General features: G+C 41.1%; 1 protein-coding gene across 3 annotated transcripts in view; it reads right to left on the bottom strand.

The window, feature by feature from the left end:
• Nucleotides 1-22,007, bottom strand: part of ssh2a (slingshot protein phosphatase 2a) — a 148,864-nt gene that overhangs the window by 40,723 nt on the left and 86,134 nt on the right. For all 3 annotated transcript variants that reach the window (XM_048556976.2, XM_048556974.2, XM_048556975.2), the window contains 2 exons: nucleotides 7,856-7,959; nucleotides 2,424-2,488 (listed from right to left, as the gene is read on the bottom strand). In XM_048556976.2, coding sequence (XP_048412933.2) covers nucleotides 2,424-2,488; nucleotides 7,856-7,959 — 169 coding nt within the window. The remainder of the gene's footprint in view (nucleotides 1-2,423; nucleotides 2,489-7,855; nucleotides 7,960-22,007) is intronic.

The raw sequence follows: 22,007 nt of genomic DNA, 5'->3' as shown, positions 1-22,007 counted from the left end.
ATGTTAGCGGCAACTACTGCTATTACTTCAGCAATACGCAAGTTCTGTACAACCAGACAACTGTTTTGCTTTTTACTCTTCCACAGAGACATGGGTGTCACTGGGTAGATCAGAATTGGCTTTCTATTACTAACTGCTTTTTAACTGTGTTATTTGCTCAGCCAAGTAGTCAAATACATTGCTGAGTGTCTCGAGTCATATATGCCAGAGCCAATAAGGATGGCAAGGTGGCAGATGAGGTTCGTTTACACAACAATCTATGATCACTGTCATGGTCATCAGTACCAAGACTGACTATAGTAGATTCCCGGTTTATTAGCTAGATTTAAGTTCTACCTAATGTGGTGGTGTAAAAAAAGGAAAACATGGGGACAATTTGCTCAGCATAAATAAAACAGCTGCCAAAAATGTAGTATAACAAATCTGTTGCAATAAAAGGGGCTTTTTAAATCAAATGTCCTTTTGGGTCACTGAGCACTATGAAATAGCCACATGGAGGGTCTACAGTGACATCTTCTCTCCACCCCACCTCTCCCTCTCAGTAATATACTAACTATGCCCTGCAATGCACCAGATCACCAACAGGTGGCTGAAATTTTGTCTTTCAACAGTTGGCTACTTGTCTCTTGACTGTTTTAGATAGGCAGCTGGTTAGGAAAAATGCCTGTTAGGCATGGGGAACAATATACTGAGGTTCAAAATTCATAGTTTTGTTTTTAAGAGGAGGGGTAGGGGTGTTGGAATGGGTCTCCTCACCTTTCTGAAATACACCCTTTAACACAATTCTACCCAAGTAGGAGCACATTGAGAGACTTGGCAACTAAGGTACTTTACGAACACCTGCTACATCACAAGATTTATTAAAGTGCAGTTAGTTTTCCCAGGAGTAGTTGCAAAGTAAACTTCCTAAACATCCGTGCAGCAACAAGTGTTATTTTTGGCTGTTACCAATAGCGATTGTTACTCTGTGCTAGGTTAAAAAGAATGAGGCTAATATAATTCACATTTATGAGGATGGACTTCTTGTGGAACATAACGCAGCTGCCTTATTTTGCATGTTTTCTTCTTTTCACCATCTTTATCACACTGTAACCATTGCTCAGTTCCAGAAGCAAGACTGCTGTTTACTTAATTATTTGGTATTATTTATCGAGTCATTTCCAGAAGTTGAAAGAGACTCCTGATTTTGGTTGACTCTATTTCAAGTACTAAAGTTTCCTCCAGTTTAAACTAAGTTGCCAATCTCAAGGCAAAGATAGACAGATTTTTGACTAACAATTGAGTCAAATGTAATTGGATGCAGATAGAAAAGTGAGGTTGAAGGTGCAGTTAGATCAAACACGATCTTATCAACTGGCAGAATAGGCAAGAATAGCCTGTTCCAGCTAGTTTCATATGTGTGCTTCCCAAAATATCTCTCAGCCAATTAAGTGTAGTCACTGATAAAATGGAAGGAAGCAATATACAATTTTGCAATCAACAAGGACCCACAAACTGCAGGGAACCCAGTGTCTGAATAAATGATTTTAGTATCACTAATTGGGAATAAATATTTGCCAGGATATGACAAGACTCTCCTATTCTGGATTCTGCCACAGTACTTCACGTCCATCCAAAAGGGTCCATGATATAACCATTTATTTTAAAAGAAGGTATCTCCAACAATGTTGTTCATTATTATTCCACATTCTCTTCATTTACTTTGATAGCATAAAACCCATCACATTTCCAGTTCTGGGATAATGGGAACTGCAGATGCTGGAGAATCCGAGATAACAAAGTGTGGAGCTGGATGAACGCAGCAGGCCAAGCAGTATCTTAAGGAGCTTCTAAGATGCTGCTTGGCCTGCTGTGTTCATCCAGCTCCACACTTCGTTATCTCACATTTCCAGATCTCTTTCATTCACTAGAAGTCATACTGGACGCAAAACTCTGGAGCGAGAAACCACTTTTTTCTACAAGAATTCCTCTTCCCAACATTTTATGAAAATTCTTAACCCTTGCTTAATATTAGAGGCACCAGGCCATCTGGACAGTGCTACATGACTGTAGGAAATAAAGCTGATATGAAACACTAGGTATAAAGTTTTATATGATTGAAAACCAAAGGCAGCAAGAAGTGTTTGATCTTAAATGTTTCCTATGAAATGGGTGTACGTGTTATAAACCTAAAATCAAACCTCTAAACACTTGGTGGCCAGACAGACAACAGTTATTACTAACTACAAGATTCTTTATTATGCCCCACAAAAAAACTCTTAGTTTTGATTGCTGAAAAAGGGAAATTCTTTCACAATTTTGCATTCAATTCAAGATTAAACACAATTTCCTACACCAAGTAAAATTTCTATTTTGTTACATTGGTTGATTGTTAAGGACATCATCTGAAATGACACAAATTTGCATGCACAGAGATAACTCACCAATCTAATGTTGTCTTCAGGTCTAAGGAGGGTGAACATTGCTTGCAGGTGCTGTTGGAGGTCTCCTTTGAAAAAAGGAACAAAACTGTAAGGGGCTGGATATACAAAAATGAAATATATTCTGCCACTAATTTGTTCCAAATAATTGCTATAGTTCGCTGAAGCTCAGCTGTTATCTCTCAAGATAATCAAATATCCATAAAATCACCAGAATTACTACGGTGCAGGAGACCATTTGACCCATTGAACTGGCATAGACACAGAGTATTTTGATTTTGTATTCATGTCCTGCCTTTTGCTCACAAGCTTGCGCATTGTTTTAACTGGCACCCTACAAACAACGGGCTTGATAAACTGGTAAAAATTATATACCTCAAAACCGCAACATTTAGTGCATTATCACGATCTCAGAGTAGTCAGCTGAGGTTGCAAGTGAGAAGGTTCTCTACTGGTAAGTTTTATTTTAAAAATAATAAAGTTATTTATATTGTAAATAAAGTTGTAAGGCAAAGTATAACAGTGATGTGCATACCTCCTGCATTACATCTCTACTTCTTGGTGTGTGTTCTTACATTAATTATACGGACCTCTTGATCAACTGGAATATTTTATCAACTGGATACTCCTAATCCCATTGGTGCCAGTTAACAAAAAGTTTGTTGTTCTTAAATATGCATCCAAGATCCTGCTGAATGCCTCAATTGAATGTGGCTTCACATTCCCAATCAGTACATTCTAACTAGCCACTGAAATGAAAATAATTTTTCCTCAACTTGTTTGCAAAGCAGTTTAAAACGGTGCCCTCTAGTTGTTGACCCCTCATGATTGTGAAAGCTCTTGTCATACCTCCCCTTAGCCTTCTCCTTTGTAAGGAGAACATTCCCACTTTTCCATTTTCTCTCCCAACTGAGGATCTAATTCCTGGAACTATTTGCATAAACCTCGGCTACACTCTTTCCAAAGCATTCACACTCTTCCCATAGTTTGATGGCCTAACTGGACACAGTACTCCAACTGAGGTCTAACGAGTTCATTATAAAAGTACATCATTAATTCCCTATTCTTGCAGGCAAAGCCTTATTTACAAGGCCTAGAATACTACATGCTTTGTCAGCAGCAACTGCTGCTTGTCCTACCAACTTTAATGACTTGCATATACATACACAAAGGTGTACCTGTTCTGGCACACCTTTTGAAATAAGACGGTTTGTTTAATACTGATTTTTTACATTGTTAGTATGTTATTATTCACACGGTCACAAAAGTCTCCAAAGGAGAAATTGTGTGCGCGTGCATATATACACCAACACACACACACACACACACACACACGAGGGGGGAGGGCACAGAGCGCAAGCAAGACGGGCGAGGAGAGGGAGGGCGCGAGGGAGCGCCAGAGTCATATACACACACTCATGCAAGTTAAACAAGACTGACACTCATATTTGGCATACCCTGAAACACCCAAAACAATGGTAAACTAGATCACTGCCTAGCAAATGAAAGAACGCTGGCTAACGAAAGAATAGCAGAAACACAATCTTCTTTCATTCTGGCTGAAAATCATAGGCTCAAAACAGGAAATTCCCTCTACATTGGTACTGCATTTTGGCAAAACGAGGAGAGGAGGACATTAATCAAATGTAGGGCCGTGTGAACTGTTATAGAACAGAGAGACCCAGGCATTTAGATGGATAATTCTTTGAAGTTTGCATCACATTCAGACAGGGAGGTTTGGAAGGCATTCATCCACACACTTGCCTTCATTGCTCAGATGTTTGAATATGGAGCCGGGACATTACAATGGAAGTTGTACAATAGTCTTCTGGAGGCCTCTTCTGAAGCACTGTGTCTAGCTTCTGGGCTCTGTTATAGGAAGGATATTAAGCTGGAGAAGGTTCAGGAGAGATTTGCTACGATGCTGCTGGGAATGGAAAATTTCAGTTATAATGAGAGTCTGGATAGGTTGGGACATTTTTCACTGGAGTGTAGGATGTTGCAGGGTGACCTTTTGAGGTTTAGAAAATCATGGCAACAGATAAGGTGAATGGCAGGTGGCTTTGGCCTAGGGTGGGGGATTTAAAAATCAGCAGGCATATTTTTAAGTAGAGAGGAGAAAGATTTTTTGAAACAAAATACTAAGCACAATTTACTTTTAAATGCAGAGTGGTTCGTGATTTGAATGAACTTCCAGAAGTAGTGGTGAATGTGGATACAGTTACAATGTTTAAAAGACATTTGGGTAAGTACACGAATAAGAAATGTTTGGAGCGTTATGGGCCAAGTGCAGGCTAACGGAACTAGTTAAATTTGGGATTCTGGTCAGCATGGACTGGCTTGACTGAAGGGTCTGTTTCCGTGCTGCATGACTCCGAGTCTAAAACCGTTTTTTATCAAAATTATGAAGTAATTTACTTCAGTGGTCTCACATTGAAAGACTTTTGTAAAAATCAGTATGGTTATCAAAATAAAACTCCTTCAGTATGGCAACAGTAAACAGAGAAGCAGCTGTACGAATAAACTGCAAACCACTACAAAGAGTGATTTAGGCAACAAGTCAAAATCATGACTTTCTCCTCCCCAGTAAGCCAGTCATTTACATACATCGTTTATGAAATTATTTTAAATTCATTGCTGCATATGTGAACTTTTACATTTGCAGTAAAATAAATATAAACTTAACACAATATTTGCCCTGTCATCTGTTTTTCAAAACGTGAATTCTTTAATGACAGTTGTGATGGAATCTGTGGTTTCAAGCTGTATTTCACTTATCCTGTAGCCAAAAAGGAAAAGGGCAAAGGTAAACCTTGGAAGGAAGGTCACTTATCCAGTTTCCTAGGAAAGTAAACCTGAACCTACAACTGGAACCTAAAATTTCTAGGAGTGACTGAAGCAGCTTGAAACCATTAAGACCTTTAAACTTGGTAACAGATTATAGTTCTGTTATATTGTGCAGGCAGGCAGACACAGACAGACAAGACCTAGAAACCAAGAAAAGGCAAATGCACAGCTCTATGACTATTTAGAACAATGGTAAATCTACATTGTTCACCCCAAGTTGAGGAAGTTCTACAGATATGTGACATTTTTGGCAAATACATGTCTCTGGAATTTGGGTTGATTGTGAACTTTACTGGCTATGGTCCAGGCTAGCTCCTAGAAGAAGAGCTGAAATTCTCTGCAAAGAAGAGAGATTTGAAGGACTTTTCTGACTGAGATTAATGTTATGCTGAGTGACCTGTTGTGCCAATTTACAAGATCTGTCTTAGCTGTATCTGCTGTTTAATCTGTAACATAGAGTTCACAATAAACAGCACTTTTACTGTTACATGGTTAACTTTTGTTGATTCTAGATTTAGAGCACAGGTGGTTACCCAAGATAATATGTAGCTTTTGCTGCGCTGTTGTATAGCAAAAACTCTTCTGTTTTTAACTGCAAATCATGTGGCTTAATTTATTTTTGGAAAACAACTGGCATTTTAAAAAATCCCAAATACATTTCAAGTCTCTACTAAGATCACAATAATGTGAATAGAAAACACAGAAACACAAAAATTTAGAAGATAGGAGGAGGCCAATCAACCCTTCAAGCCTGCTTCGCCATTCATCACAATCATGCCTGATTGTTAACTGAATAGCTTAATCCTGCTTTTTCCACAGAACCTTGGATCCCATTTGCTCCAAGTGCTTTATATATATACACACACACACAGCAGTCTCTTGAATACATTCCATGTTTCGGCATTAGCTACTTACTGTGGTAATGAATTCCACAGGCTCACCACACTTTGGGTGAAGAAATGTCTCCTCATCTCTGTCCTAAATGGTCTACCTCAAATCCTCAGACTGTGACCCCTGGTTCTGGACACATCCTCCCTAAATTTACCCTACCTTGTCACGTTGGAATTTTGTAAGTCTCTATGAAATACCTCTCATTCTTCTCAACTATCCTTTATACTTTACATAATAATTCACAGTGCAATACTGTAGTACTTTACATACTAATAAATAGATGGTAAACAACAAAAGGAAGAGCTGCCTATAATAGGATACTGGTTACTTTCTTCAGTTTTAGTGCTTGACAAATGGTCTTAATACGACTGCAATAAGTGTGTCTTTATCTGAAATTTATTGTCTAATCTCTGAAGTTCAATAATACAAAACTTTTTCTAAAACATTGCTTGTTTTCAAATTTAATTGGCTGCTCTAGAAATTAGACTACAATATAGAAAAGACTACCTGATAAGAGACAATGTGCAGATTTCTACTGCTATTGGAGATGTAGTGGTATTGTCACAAGGTCCCTGGAATGGTAGGTTTAGCATACAATGAATGGCTAAGGATCCTGGGATTGTAATCATTAGAGTTTAGAAAGTTGCAGGGAGATCTAATAGAAATTTACAAGATAATGTATGGCTTAGAAAGGGTACACGCTGGGAAGTTGTTTCTGTTAGGCAGGGAGGCTGTGGGCACAGCCTTAGAATTAGAGGGGGTAAATTTAAAATGGAAACGAGGAGACATTTCTTCAACCAGAGAGTGGTGGGCCTGTGGGATTCATTGCCACAGAGTGCAGTGGAGGCCGGGACGTTAAATGCCTTCAAGGCAGAGATCGATAAATTCTTGATCTCACAAGGAATCAAGGGCTACGGGGAAAGTGCAGGGAAGTGGAGCTGAAATGCCCATCAGCCATGATTTAAAAGGGCAGAGTGGACTTGATGGGCCGAATGGCCTTACTTCCACTCCTATGTCTTATGGACATTTCCACAGTGCAAATTACATCATTGGGCTGAAACTTGTTACAAAGTCATAAAAATCCTTTCAAAGAAATAATCTTGAGCAATGCAAATGTTGTTTTCCAAGATGACAGAGTCAGATGAGAAATCTTGCAAAGCTATCAAGTCTTGCGTGTGTTTATTGCTACAGCAGTTGAACTGAAGTGAAAATTCTCACCCTACCCTTAATACCTAGAACAGAAGTACAGCTAACTTCCTTTTTTCGGTTTCAAGAATTACAGCTGTTGCAGCACTCATCCTTCCAGTAGCTTAGTTCCTCATCATGAGAAAGCTTAATATATACTCCCACACTCATTACGACTAATAAAAACCATGCTCCAGCTTTGTTAAATCCAGATGCTAACAGACACAGCAGCATCAGTAACAATGCATCAGCAAGAATGCCGAGAAAGTAACTGAGTATAGAACAGTGCTTATCCAGTCCAGGTGAAATGCAAAACAAAACTGCATTAGTATCATGTGAAGAAAGTATTGGACATAGGTGTGAACATACAAGAAAGACAGGGTACATGAATCTATTCAGCGACTATTTAAAATCTCTATCAGCATATTCATTTGTACTTTTTTTCTAAAAAATTCAGCATTGCTACAATTTTATGTCAAAAATTAATGATTTCTCATTTGTATGGCATTTACCTGCATGTTTATTGCGTCGGTGATTGATTCTGGGTGCAGTTGAGCCATTTCCTCGAGGCAAGAATAGGGCAGCACCCTTTACAGTCAGGAAACTCTCATTAATGCTGCAAAAAAGAAAATACTCATTAAGTAAACAAACTAAAATATGGACTTCTGGAGCAAATGATCCATCGTATTCTAATGCATGTAGTTAGATATAGTGGATGCATGTTGTATTAACTGGTTACAGAATATTTATGATGTATACAAAACAGAACTCCTCCTCTACTTCAAACTGCACACTCTGAACTGTGTACACCTCCTTCATTAACAAAGAATCCACGTAAACAAGACCGCTTTTTAGGGTGCATTAGTAAACGCAAAAATAATAGAGAAAAGGATCTTTAAGTGACTATTCTGACTCAATCACACCAATGCGCTGCTTAGCAATTTAACCATGACTTTGTTAGGCTGTGGCAGAGGTACACATCTTTGGAGCAGGTGGGACTTGAACCCAAGCCGTCTGGTTCAGAGGTAGGATAACACTACCACAGCATCAAAAGAGCTCAATTTCAAATTCCAACTTCTACAATGGTGGGATTCAAATGTATGTCTCCAGAGCATAGCCTGTGGTTCTGGATTACTAGTCCAGGGACATCACATCACCGGTACCTGCCCATTCATACAATGTACTGGGCACATGGTGTACAAGGATAACTCCAAAGGTTGTGCTCCGGTCTTCAAAAAAACCTATTACATAAAGACACTTCACAACATCAAAATAATGAAAGAGGCAGGTCTCAACAAAAATAAATGCAAGCAGAACTTCAAATGTAATGTGTATGAGCTCCACGTGACAAAACATCACTTAAATATAAATTACTGCAGACAAAAAAAAGTAGTTAGAATTAATGCGATATAAAATTAGATAATACGAGGTAATAAAAATGGCACAGAAAAAATAAACAAAATTTTAAATAAAATTGGATTTCATTTTGATCGCCATCACAAGTGAGAAAGTCTTTTTTTAAATAAAACCATGTGATTAAGAATATCGATTACAGGTTTTAGGTTCACTGTAATCAAATTATTATTTTAGAGATTACAATTACTTTGTAAATGACAGCATTTTTTCAAGTAAGAACTAAATTCACCCAAATGTTGTCCTTGGTACCCTGAAGTATTTCACAGGTTCACAACACAAAAAAAAATGCATGCACCGGAATGTTAAGACGAGTAGCCTGAAACTGACTTTAATAGCAGAAACGGATCTAAACAGGTTAGTAAGAAAATGAAATTCAATGGTTTCAACCACTGCGAATTCAATGTAATTAAGGACTTAAGCTACTGACTTTGTTACTTGACAACTGACATTCATTCAGTTGAAAGAAGAACAGCAAAGATGGGCTTTAATACACATGACAGTGCCAATTAAATACAGTATTTAACCCACCAGTAAGACAAGAGATAAAAGCTGCCCAGTTTAATTCTAATGGTATGAGCGTGTCCAGTGTCTAACTTCTTGCGAACATCTACAATATCAATCTTGGCTTCACAGTAAACCATGAGCCTGAAAGCCAGTAGCTTTTCCCAATGGCACTGCAAAAGGAGGAACATAATGTGCAAATTCAAGGTGCAGAGCACATTTTGTAACGTCAATTCTTCTTAAGGCATACCTGCAACATTTTAAAGCCTTTTCTTCAGTCTTGTCAATAGTAAAAACAGTTAAGTCTTTAATTAATACATACCTATGCGAAAATATCTAGAACCATGTGCTTTTTGCTCCATTTGAAACAGTCCCAGAATCTCTACTCCAAATGGGCATACAGCAACACTATGTTGTATTTAAATCAGGACAATATCTTTTAAATATTTACATCTTCAAATATAGAAAAATGTACCCATGTGATGTTTAGATGCATTTTAAGCTTTAATGGAATGTGTTGCATCTAAAAGATGAAAGAGTGTAGGCTGGGACACACTTTTAAAATGCCAACAGTTAAAATTTCAACAGACTTGGATGAGAAGAGGACAAAAGACAATGCATCTGTTGTACGATGTACCCTGTAAGTCATCTGTACAAAAGAAATAGCCCAATAATATTTATGAGAAAATTATATTAATTATTTTATGAAATGCATCAATTGCAACTCATTTAAAGTTGGCATAAAAATTAACTAAATCTTAAAACAATGCTGAAAAGACTAAAAGTAGCAGAGGTTCCTAGAATAAAAAAGGAATTCCTTTACAGAATTAGAAAAGAATTTAATAGTTAACTGTTACACATTTTTTCAGAAGTGGAACCCTCCCCTCTCACCATCAATGTCTACCAACTACAGTGCCAATAGATGGGACAGATTATCTAGTAATAAACCTGTTCCTTAGCACTTATCCTACAACATTTCAAGATAAATACAAACTCAATATATTGACATTTCCCAGCAACAGTAAAGAACACACCAGCCCCCACATTTTTGAAGCTGCTTCATGAAAGCAAATAGGATATGTGTAATGTTATGTTTCAAGTTAGAATCTTTAGGGCTAGTTATGCAACTAGTGCCAGCTCTTCAAATTTGGAATTACGAAATGCAACTTTGACCACAAACTCTGATGTCACAGGATTTCAATTCTCTCCAATTCTGCAAACTGACAAAAATTCTCATAAACATGGCCTTTCAAAAGAAGTTTATGCTCTGACATGAATTGCAACACATTGACAAATTGCAAGCTTTCATTTATCTCCATTATCACAAATCCAATAAAGCAAATGGCTCATTGTTTCAGAGGTGGATAAAATTTCAAAACAGCCTTAGAAAAATATTAGCATTTTTTTTCAAAATTGATCCAATTAAACTGTTAATACCGCTAAAATTGCTCAAATAAAGAAAAACCAGGTTGCAATCAATATCCTGTAGAGGTTACTTAAGAAGGACAAGCAGTTTTATACTTGATTCCTACCAGATCACAAATAACAATCTGACACCTGTGAAGTCCTACGAACTCAGAATTTCTACTTTCTGATGTCTGAATTGGAACTATCTGCTTGTCTGGGTCCAACAAGTTTAATACAACTTTTGAACCTTTTAAGTGCACAAAGATTGGTAAAACAATCAGTAAAGACTCCAACAGTGATTTACAACAATGCCCCAATGGGCTACTTTTTACAATATTCAAGTATTAAAGTTGATAGGATATATCACCCCTATCCCAGGCCCCAAGATGACATTCCACATTAAGCAGAGGTTCACCTGCATATCTGCCAATGTGGTATACTGCATCCACTGTACCCGGTGTGGCTTCCTCTACATTGGGGAAACCAAGCGGAGGCTTGGAGGCCGCTTTGCAGAACACCTCCACTCAGTTCGCAACAAACAACTGCACCTCCCAGTCGCAAACCATTTCCACTCCCCCTCCCATTCTTTAGATGACATGTCCATCATGGGCCTCCTGCAGTGCCACAATGATGCCACCTGAAGGTTGCAGGAACAGCAACTCATATTCCGCCTGGGAACCCTGCAGCCTAATGGTATCAACGTGGGCTTCACCAGTTTCAAAATCTCCCCTTCCCCAACTGCATCCCTAAACCAGCCCAGTTCGTCCCCTCCCCGCACTGCACCACACAACCAGCCCAGCTCTTCCCCCCCCCCCACACCCACTGCATCCCAAAACCAGTCCAACCTGTCTCTGCCTCCCTAACCAGTTCTTCCTCTCACCCATCCCTTCCTCCCACCCCAAGCCGCACCCCCATCTACCTACTAACGTCACCCCACCTCCTCGACCTGTCCGTCTTCCCTGGACTGACCTATCCCCTCCCTACCTCCCCACCTATACACTCTCCACCTATCTTCTTTACTCTCCATCTTCGGTCCGCCTCCCCCTCTCTTCCTATTTATTCCAGTTCCCTCTCCCCATCCCCCTCTCTGAAGGGTTTAGGCCCGAAACGTCAGCTTTTGTGCTCCTGAGATGCTGCTTGGCCTGCTGTGTTCATCCAGCCTCACATTTTATTATCTTGGAATTCTCCAGCATCTGTAGTTCCCATTATCTAGGATATACAATTAGTTAGTTCTCAAAATGCTGCTTTAAAAACAATTTCATAAATGCATTCCAACATTCCAATTGTTGATGGCTGATCAAAGACAATTACTGTATTCTCTTTGATACCCATACCAAACTAAAATTTCAATTTCAAGTCTTGAAAATTTTAGTTGACTCTGTATTCACACTGTTTTGGGGAACACAGTACCAGGTTTCCATTTTCTCATGTGTGCATAAATGCTCCCTGATCATACTGCTAATTGACCAATCACATTTAGCATCAGAAGAAATACAATCGTTACAAAGAAACCACCAAATCCATATATAATTTTAAACACGTCAATTAGGATACCCCCTCTGCAATATGAAACAACTGCATGCAACTTGCCTTCATACATCAGCATAGACACGGTGGGCCAAAGGATCTGTTACTACGTTGTATGACTATGACTCTAACAATTTACGAGCAGGTACGATTTTGATGTATCTGTCCTAAACCCCTTTTGAGCCACAGAACAAAATAACTCTGAAGAATTAAACTGCATTTATTTCAATGCAAGGGATCTTACAGCTAAAGCTGATGAACTTTCGGCATATTTGGGAACATGGGATTGGGATAGCACAGCTATTACAGAAATGTGGCCACTGAACTGCAATCCTGTCCATTCCATGTTCTGGGTTTCAGATGCTACGAGAAGGGTGGAAAAAGGACAAGGCTTTACAAAAAACGTCCTTTCTAATATGTTTCACATACACAGAAAATCATAATCAAGCTATTAGCATTTTGGGTTTCATGTATTGAAGTACAGACAACAATAAGCAGGTCATGATAAATTTGTGAAGGGCAATGTTCAAATCAAAGCTACAGCAACATGTGCACTTTTGGGTAGCTAATTTTTCTGCTGAGGAATTAATGATAAGGGGTCATCAAATCCCCATGTGTGAGGAAGGAGCTTGAGAAAAATAGCTCCATGCGGAAAGTGAAACAAATGCTTCGCCATGGGACGTGGTTTCAGAAATGATGCATGTATGTTGACAGAAGAACAGACAAAAACTTGTTGATAATGCCACATGGTTTTGGGGAGAAAGCTGGGCAACGTGCTTTGGATTAATTTAGAAAAGAACTGACATGGTCAAGCTAGGCCAATTGGCCTACTACTTTGCTGTGAACTTCACCAGTTGCATTAATCTCAAGGTAGTTCAGGAGCATGATTTTACTTGGTTTAATTTCTAGCTACTAAACCAATGAAGTGGAAAACGGAAACAAAAACTGTGTTTATACCACCAAATTTGACAACAGTCAGAAGTGTGCCACAAAATGGGAGCTCGGTTGACTATCCAGCAGGGAAGCCACTTTTGTTATTAGGTCCAAACGAATGATAACGCAAAAGTAAATTTGTTGAATTTACTATGGTTACTGACATGATGTTTTTCTATCATTCAGACCCTTCCGACCTAATACTTTTGTTGAAGGAGGAATACACCGGAATTTACTATTGTGGAAAATTTCTTCAGTGTTCTGTGGTACTGTGATACTGACAAATATACATGCATATTGGGGCTGGATACAAATTTACATTTATACTATTGTCTGGTCAGTTCACTAGTGTTCATACACATTAGTAGATTTTTTTCGACCTCTAAAGTACACAAACATTTTGTTCTTTATCAAGATATTTATTACTGCAACATCCGTCCGAATACGAGTGTTCGTCACAGTACTTAACATTGGAAACAATCACCAAGTAACAAGGCAAGTTCATACCTTAGAAACTCAGCTTTTAAAAATGCACTTCATTTACTGCTTCCAATGCTCATTTATGCAAAAAATTTGACCCTGGTACTAGTATCCCTTTTTAAAGATTTTCATATTGTTGGTAACCAGATGGTTTGGAGTTTTATTCACGTAGAAGAAAAACAACTTTTCTTTGACCTGAGATAATGGGAACTGCAGATGCTGGAGAATTCCAAAATAAAATGTGAGGCTGGATGAACACAGCAGGCTTTTGTGCTCCTGAGATGCTGCTTGGCCCGCTGTGTTCATCCAGCCTCACATTTTATTTTCTTTGACCTGCTTGTTCAGCTCTAAAACATTGTTACTAAAGTAAACAAAGCACAGAACGGCACTGCTTGACATGAAAAGAAAACATTTTGGTTAGTTTATCTTCTTTCACTCATCTGAATTGAAGTAGCAAAAATTCAATTTGTAGTCCATAATATTTTAATTTGCCTCACCTGCAATCTCAGAATTTTATTAGTAATGACTGTAGCCATGAAAGTGCTTAGCTTGAAAGCAAATTACTTTGGTTCTGTCCCACAACATTACTGAAAATCACTAGTTTAATTGTAATTAACTTATTGCTCTGTTAAGTGTGCTTATTCAATCAATCACTTTCATTTTACAATCATAAAGTGAAGGCCATTATAGAACAGTTTATCAAAACCCAATTCCGCGCTAAAGGCAACTATTACTAACAGTTTCACAAATCAGGCATTCAGGCAACATCTTCAGTCCAAAAATGAAATGACGGAAGTCTTTTTCAATTTTGGTGGCATATACTCGTTCACGCTTTTCAGAAGTTATTGTGAAAACCACAGGTAAAACAAAAGTTCAAAACCAATTTCTGAAATGGTTATAAATTGTACAAAATTAAACTAGCTATTGCTTTGTAGATTTAATGCAGTAATTCACAAAGAAACTTCTGAAACAAAAGTTACACGTTAAAACCATGTTCAGACATCAGAAATAAAGCGTGTATAGGATGTGAGCATCCCTGGTCCATTCCTAATTATCCAACGAACAGTTAAGAATCAAGCACATTGCTGTGGTTCTAGAGTGACACGGAGGCCAGCAGATTTCCTCCCTTAAATGACATTAGTGAACCAGATGGGCTTCTCTTTACTCCAATTTTCTTTTACTGAATTCAAATTAGGCCATCTGCCATGGTGAGATTCAAATTCCATGGGATTCTGCTTTACTCGTTCAGTGATATTATAGCTCCGCCATTGTCCTGGTATACACAAGGGAGGCAAAGTAGATTTGAATTAGGGAAGTCTCTCTACTAAGGTAGATTTTTGAACAAAAGTCAGGGTGGGGGAGGCAGAATAAAGCATTTGATATTAATGCAAAATACAAAATCAGAGTGCACACAATGGGTCTATTAATGTATTAGCATTATAGGCTCTAAAGCTCAAACAGTTCTTTTTTGGACATCCTTGGTTTTACTTTCATTTTTCTAAGTTTGAATGGCCAAATGGTCATTTAATTAGTGAGGTATTTCCAGAAGAAAGGCCTTTTATTTGAATTCATGCAGTAGAACATAGTGGTGCCACTTGGATAATTTTCACAGGAAAAATTCAATTCGCAAAACGGGGAGAGAAAGTACAGATAGATGGATATGTCTCATAGTTCACTAGATAAATCGAATGTGGTCTAGTCTCGTTTAGACTAGACAGATCTCAGTTTTAGTTCCTCCCTGCCTGCTGCCATGCTCATATTACAATTGAAGCAAGAAGTGCCTATAATTAGCCAGCATAATGCAGAATCAGTACACGTACAAACCTATCACAGCCATGAACGCTGCAAAGAATTTAAAGTTGCAATGCAAAAAGAGCTAAACAAGAAATATTGGGCCAAATCATGTTTATTTCTCACCGTCAGTTCCATCAAGTTTTGCGGAGAATTCTTCTCTAGAATGCCAAGGAAGTTTTCTCACTGCATCCTAACAAACTTGCCTTGTTAACTATTTACTCTGCCCCATGGCACCCTTCACAGTGACCTAGGTCCCATTTTACCACTCACCCTAGGTTCAATAAATCGCCACTGTCGGGATATGCTGGAATGGACTGGCATCCCCACTGCCAGTACCACTTTAAAAGTTGTACACCCAGACAGACAGTTGGCCCTGAGCTGCCCTACATGATTCCTGATGTTAGTGTCAAACATGGTAGCTGAGGCGTAACTGAAGCCACACTTTGCTGACAGGGACGTGGAGATCCTGATATTCAGGGTGAGGCTGAAGTGAGACATTACGCCCACCATGACAGGCAATGGAAGCTACAACGTCAAGCCATGCTAGCCTGGTCCTAGATTGCTATCTTGTTCAATGTGGTCTCAGCATTTGAAGGAAAGCACAGCAACGTTACAAGATCAATGGCCTTCTCCATAAGTGCCATCTTTTCATCAATATCTCACATTCTCTCTCCGTTACTGCACCCACCTACCACAAAGGGTCATGCTCTAAGACTATCAATGTTGCCTACAACATCTTCCCTCACTCACTTGCCCCCACCCCAGCCCCAATACCACTAAACTCAGCTGTATAACTGATTGTTGTGTAAACCCGAGACCCTACCCTTGTAGGGCCTCCCACCCATCCATCTCCTCTAACCTTATACACCAGGGACAAATCAAGGCAAGTTTCTCTTTTTTTTAAAACCTTCTGTTTAGGAGATTAGCAGGGATGGCAGTGTAGGTAGAGGAATGTTCCTCCTGCATGATGTATGAGGTGAGGGACGCCATTAGTGTCCCATCCAAATATGTCAGCAGGAAGTGCACCCAACTCTTGCTCCTCCAAGACCGCGTTAGGGAACTGGAGCGGGAGCTGGATGAACTTCGGATCATTCGGGAGGCAGAGTCAGTGATAGACAAGAGTTTCAGGGAAGTAGTACCTCCTAAGCGTGAAGAAAGCTGGGTAACTGTTAGAAGGGGGGAGAAGCAGTCAGTGCGGGGATCCCCTGTGGTTGTTCCCCTGAAAAACAAGTATACCGTTTTGGATACTGTTGGGGGGGCCGACTTACCAGGAGCATGCAGTAGGGTGCAGGTCTCTGGCAGAGTCTGTCCCTCTTGCACAGAAGGGAAGGGGGGATAGGAAGAGAGCGATAGTCATTGGGGACTCAATAGTTAGAGGTTCTGATAGAAGGTTTGCCGGGAACGAAAGACTCACGATTGGTGTGTTGCCTCCCAGGTGCCAGGGTCCATGACGTCTTGGATCGTGCCTTTGGGGTCCTGAGGGGAGAGGGTGACCAGCCCCAAGTCGTAGTCCATGTAGGCACCAACGACATAGGTAGAAAGAGGGACAGGGATGTCAGGCAGGATTTCAGGGAGCTAGGGTGGAAGTGGAGAGCTAGAACAAACAGAGTGGTGATCTCTGGTTTGTTTGTTACCCGTGCCACATGATAGCGAGGCAAAGAACAGAGAGAGATTTCAGCTGAACACGTGGCTGCAGAGATGGTGCAGGAGGGAGGGCTTCAGGTACATGGACAATTGGGGCTCATTCTGGGGAAGGTGGGACCTCTACAAACAGGACGGTCTCCACTTGAACCAGAGGGGCACGAATATCCTGGGTGGGAAATTCGCTAGTGCTATTCGGGTGGATTTAAACCAGCTCAGAAGGGGGATGGGAAACTAAGGTGTAGTCCTAGTACACAGGAGGATGAGCGTAGGGAGGACATGATCAGGACCTCACTGTCACAGAAGTGCGCTGGCAGACAGCAAGCTGGATTGAAGTGTGTCTACTTTAATGCCAGGAGTATCCGGAATAAGGTAGGTGAGCTTGCAGCTTGGATAGGTACCTGGGACTTCGATGTTGTGGCCGTTTTGAAGACATGGATAGAGCAGGGTCAGGAATGGATGTTGCAGGTTCCAGGGTTTAGATCTTTCATTAAGGTCAGGGAAGGTGGTAAAAGAGGGGGAGGTGTGGCTTAGTTGGTCAAGGACAGTATAACGGTGGCTGAAAGAACCTTTGAGGACTCGTCAACTGAGGTGGTATGGGCTGAGGTTGCTGAGGAAGGTTTGTTGACTGAGTCAGTATGGGTGGAAGTTAGGAACAGCAAGGGACCAGTCACCTCACTGGGAGTTTTCTACAGACCCCCAAATAGCAGTAGGGAGTACGAAGAACTCTTTGGCTGGAAGACTGTTGAAAAGTGCAAAACGTGGCAGGGTTGTTGTTATGGGTGACTTCAACTTTCCCAATATAGATTGGAACCTCCTTAGTGCAGATGGTTTGGATGGAGCCATTTTTGTCAGGTGTGTTCAGGAGGGTTTCCTTACTCAGTATGTGGACAGGCCGACGATGGGGGAGGCCATTTTGGATTTGGTGCTCGGCAATGAGCCAGGACAGGTGTCAGATCACGTGGTGGGAGAACACTTTGGCGACAGTGACCACAACAGCGTTATATTCACCATTGCAATGGAAAGGGAAAGGAGCAGTTACCAGGGGAAGATATTTAACTGGGGTAAAGGAAACTATGACACTATCAGACAGGAGTTGGGAAGTACAGATTGGGAGCAATTGTTCCACAGAAAGGGCACAGCAGCCATGTGGGGTCTGTTTAAGGAGCAGTTGTTGCGCGTGATGTAGGGGATGGGCACATTAGAAATGTGGAGCTTATTCAAGGAAAAGCTCCTTTGTGTCCTAGATAAGTATGTACCCGTCAGGCAGGGAGGAAGCTGTAGAGTGCGGGAGCCGTGGTTTACGAAGGAGGTGGAATCTCTCTTCAAGAGGCTTATGTTAGGATGAGATGTGAAGGCTCAGTTAGGGCACTAGAGAGCTACGAGGTAGCCAGGAAAGACCTAGAGAGAGAGCTCAGAAGAGCCAGGAGGAGACATGAGAAGTTGTTGGCGGATAGGATCAAGGTAAACCCTAAGGCTTTCTATAGGTATTTAAGGAATAAAAGAATGACAAAAGTAAGATTAGGCCCAATCAAGGATAGTAGTGGTAAGTTGTGTGTGGAGTCAGATGAGATAGGAGAAGTGCTAAGTGAATATTTTTCAACAGTATTCACTCTAGAAAACGACAATGTTTGAGGAGAATACTGAGATACAAGCTACTAGACTAGGTGGCATTGAGGTTCACAAGGAAGAGGTATTAGAAATCCTACAGAGGGTGAAGATAGATAAGTCCCCTGGGCCGGATGGGATTTATCCTTGGGTCCTCTGGGAAGCCAGGGAGGAGATTGCCGAGCCTTTGGCATTGATCTTTAACTCGTCATTGTCTACAGGAATAGTGCCAGACGACTGGAGGATAGCAAATGTGGTTCCACTGTTCAAGAAGGGGAGTAGAGACAACCCTGGTAATTATAGACCAGTGAGCCTTACCTCAGTTGTTGGCAAAGTGTTGGAAAAGGTTATAAGGGATAGGATTTATAATCATCTAGAAAAGAATAAATTGATTAGGGATAGTCAGCACGGTTTTGTGAAGGGTAGGTCGTGTCTCACAAACCTTGAGTTCTTTGAGAAGGTGACCAAACAGGTAGATGAGAGTAAACCGGTTGATGTGATGTATATGGATTTCAGCAAGGCGTTCGATAAGGTTCCCCACAATAGGCTGTTGTAAAAAATGCGGAGGAATGGAATTGTGGGAGATATAGCAGTTTGGATCGGAAATTGGCTTGCTGAAAGATGACAGAGGGTGGTAGTTGATGGGAAATGTTCATCCTGGAGACCAGTTACTAGTGGTGTACCGCAAGGGTCAGTGTTGGGTCCACTGCTGTTTGTCATTTTTATAAATGACCTGGATGAGGGCATAGAAGGATGGGTTAGTAAATTTGCAGACGACACTAAGGTCGGTGGAGTTGTGGATAGTGACGAAGGATGCTGTAGGTTGCAGAGAGACATAGATAAGCTGCAGAGCTGGGCTAAGAGGTGGCAAATGGAGTTTAATGCAGACAAGTGTGAGGTGATGCACTTTGGTAGGAGTAACCAGAAGGCAAAGTACTGGGCTAATGGTAAGATTCTTAGTAGTGTAGATGAGCAGAGAGATCTCTGTGTCCATGAACCCAGATCCTTGAAAGTTGCCACCCAGGTTGACAGGGCTGTTAAGGCGGCATACAGTGTTTTAGCTTTTATTAATAGAGGGATCGAGTTCCCGAACCAAGAGGTTATGCTGCAGCTGTACAAAACTCTGGTGCGGCCGCACTTGGAGTATTGTGTACTGTTCTGGTCACCACATTATAAGAAGGATGTGGAAGCTTTGGAAAGGGTGCAGAGGGGATTTACTAGGATGTTGCCTGGTATGGAGGGAAGCTCTTATGAGAAAAGGCTGAGGGACTTGAGGCTGTTTTCATTAGAGAGAAGAAGGTTGAGAGGTGACTTAATTGAAACATATAAAGTAATCAGAGGGTTAGATAGGGTGGATAGGGAGAGCCTTTTTCCTAGGATGGTGATGGCAAGCACGAGCGGGCATAGCTTTAAATTGAGGGGTGAAAGATATAGGACAGATGTCAGAGGTAGTTTCTTTACTCAGAGATTAGTAAAGGAATGGAACGCTTTGCCTGCAACAGTAGTAGATTCGCCAACTTTAGGTACATTTAAGTCGTCACTGGATAAGCATATGGACGTACGTGGAACAGTGTAGGTTAGATGGTCTTGATATTGGTATGACAGGTCGGCACAACATCGAGGGCCGAAGGGCCTGTACTGTGCTGTAATGTTCTATGTATAAATTTGTTCCTCTGAGACAGGTAAGAAGGGGTAAGATTAAGGACCCTTGGATGACGGGTACAGGAGGTGCTTCTTATCAAAAAGAAAAAGGCAGCGTACTTAAGGTGGAGGAAGCAAGGGTCTAGCACAGCTTTAGAGTATTACAGGCTTGCTCGGAAGGAGCTCAAGACTGGACTGAGGACGGCCAGGAGGGGGCACGACAAAGGCTTAACAGGAAGGATTAGGGAGAACCCGAAGGCATTTTACTCATAAGCGAGGAATAAGAGAATGATCAGGGAGAAGGTAGGGCCGATTAGTGGAGTCTGAGCAGATAGGGGAAGCCCTAAATGAGTTTTTTGCTTCGGTTTTCATGAAGGAAAGGGACCTTGTTGTGAATGAGAACTTTGAGGAGCAGGAAAACAGGCTTGAACAGATCAAGATTGAGGAAGTTGATGTGCTGGAAATTTTGGCAAACATTAAGATTGATAATTCCCCAGGGCCAGACCAGATTTATCCTAGGTTGCTCCAGGAAGTGAGAAAGGAGGTTGCTAAGCCGCTGAAGATCTTCGCTTCCTCACTCTCCACGGGAGTCATACCGAAAGATTGGAGGGAGGCAAATGTTGTTCCTCTTTTCAAGAAAGGGAATAGGGAAATCCCTGGAAATTACAGACCAGTCAGTCTTATGTCTGTGGTCAGCAAGGTTTTGGAAAGAATTCTGAGGGATAGGATTTATGACTATTTGGAAAAGCATAGCGTGATTAAAGGGAGTCAGCATGGCTTTGAGGGGGGCAGGTCATGCCTTACAAATCTTATTGAGTTCTTTGAGCAAGTCACAAGACAGGTTGACGAGGGTCGAGCAGTGGATGTGGTGTACATGGACTTCAGCAAGGCATTTGATAAGGTTCCCCACGGCAGGCTCATTCATAAAGTCAGGAGGTATGGGACACAGGGTGATTTGGCTGTCTGGATTCAGAATTGGTTGGCTGACAGGAGGCAGAGAGTGGTTATAGATGGTAAGTATTCTGCCTGGAGGTCAGTGCTGAGTGGTGTCCCGCAGGGCTCTGTTCTTGGGCCTCTGCTCTTTGTAGTTTTTATAAATAACTTGAATGAGGAGGTTGAGGGGTGGGTTAGTGTGTTTGCTGATGACACAAAGGTTGGAGGTGCCGTTGATAGTATCGAGGGCTATTGCAGGCTTCAGCGAGACATTGACAGAATGCAGAGCTGGGCTGAGAAATGGCAGATGGAGTTCAACCTGGATAAATGCAAAGTGATGCATTTTGGAAGGTCGAACTTAAATGCTGAATATAGGATTAAAGGCAGGATTCTCGGCAGTGTGGAGGAACAGCGGGATCTTGGTGTTCAAGTGCATAGCTCCCTCAAAGTTGCCACCCAGGTGGATAAGGTTGTTAAGAAAGCATATGGTGTTTTGGCTTTCATTAACAGGGGGATTGAGTTTAAGAGCCGCGAGGTTATGCTGCAGCTCTACAAAACCCTGGTGAGACCATGCTTGGAATATTATGTCCAGTTCAGGTCACCCTATTATAGGAAAGATGTGGAGGCTTTGGAGAGGGTGCAAAGGAGGTTTACCAGGATGCTGCCTGGACTGGAGGGCTTGTCCTATGAGGAGAGGTTGACTGAGCTCGGACTTTTCTCTCTGGAGAGAAGGAGGAAGAGAGGTGACCTGATCGAGGTGTACAAGGTAATGAGAGGCATGGA

This window comes from Stegostoma tigrinum, chromosome 27 (assembly GCF_030684315.1).
Source record: "Stegostoma tigrinum isolate sSteTig4 chromosome 27, sSteTig4.hap1, whole genome shotgun sequence".
NCBI classification, from domain to species: domain Eukaryota; kingdom Metazoa; phylum Chordata; class Chondrichthyes; order Orectolobiformes; family Stegostomatidae; genus Stegostoma; species Stegostoma tigrinum.
Note: the sequence above shows the minus strand (reverse complement) of the source record. Positions and strands in the feature narration are given on the sequence as shown.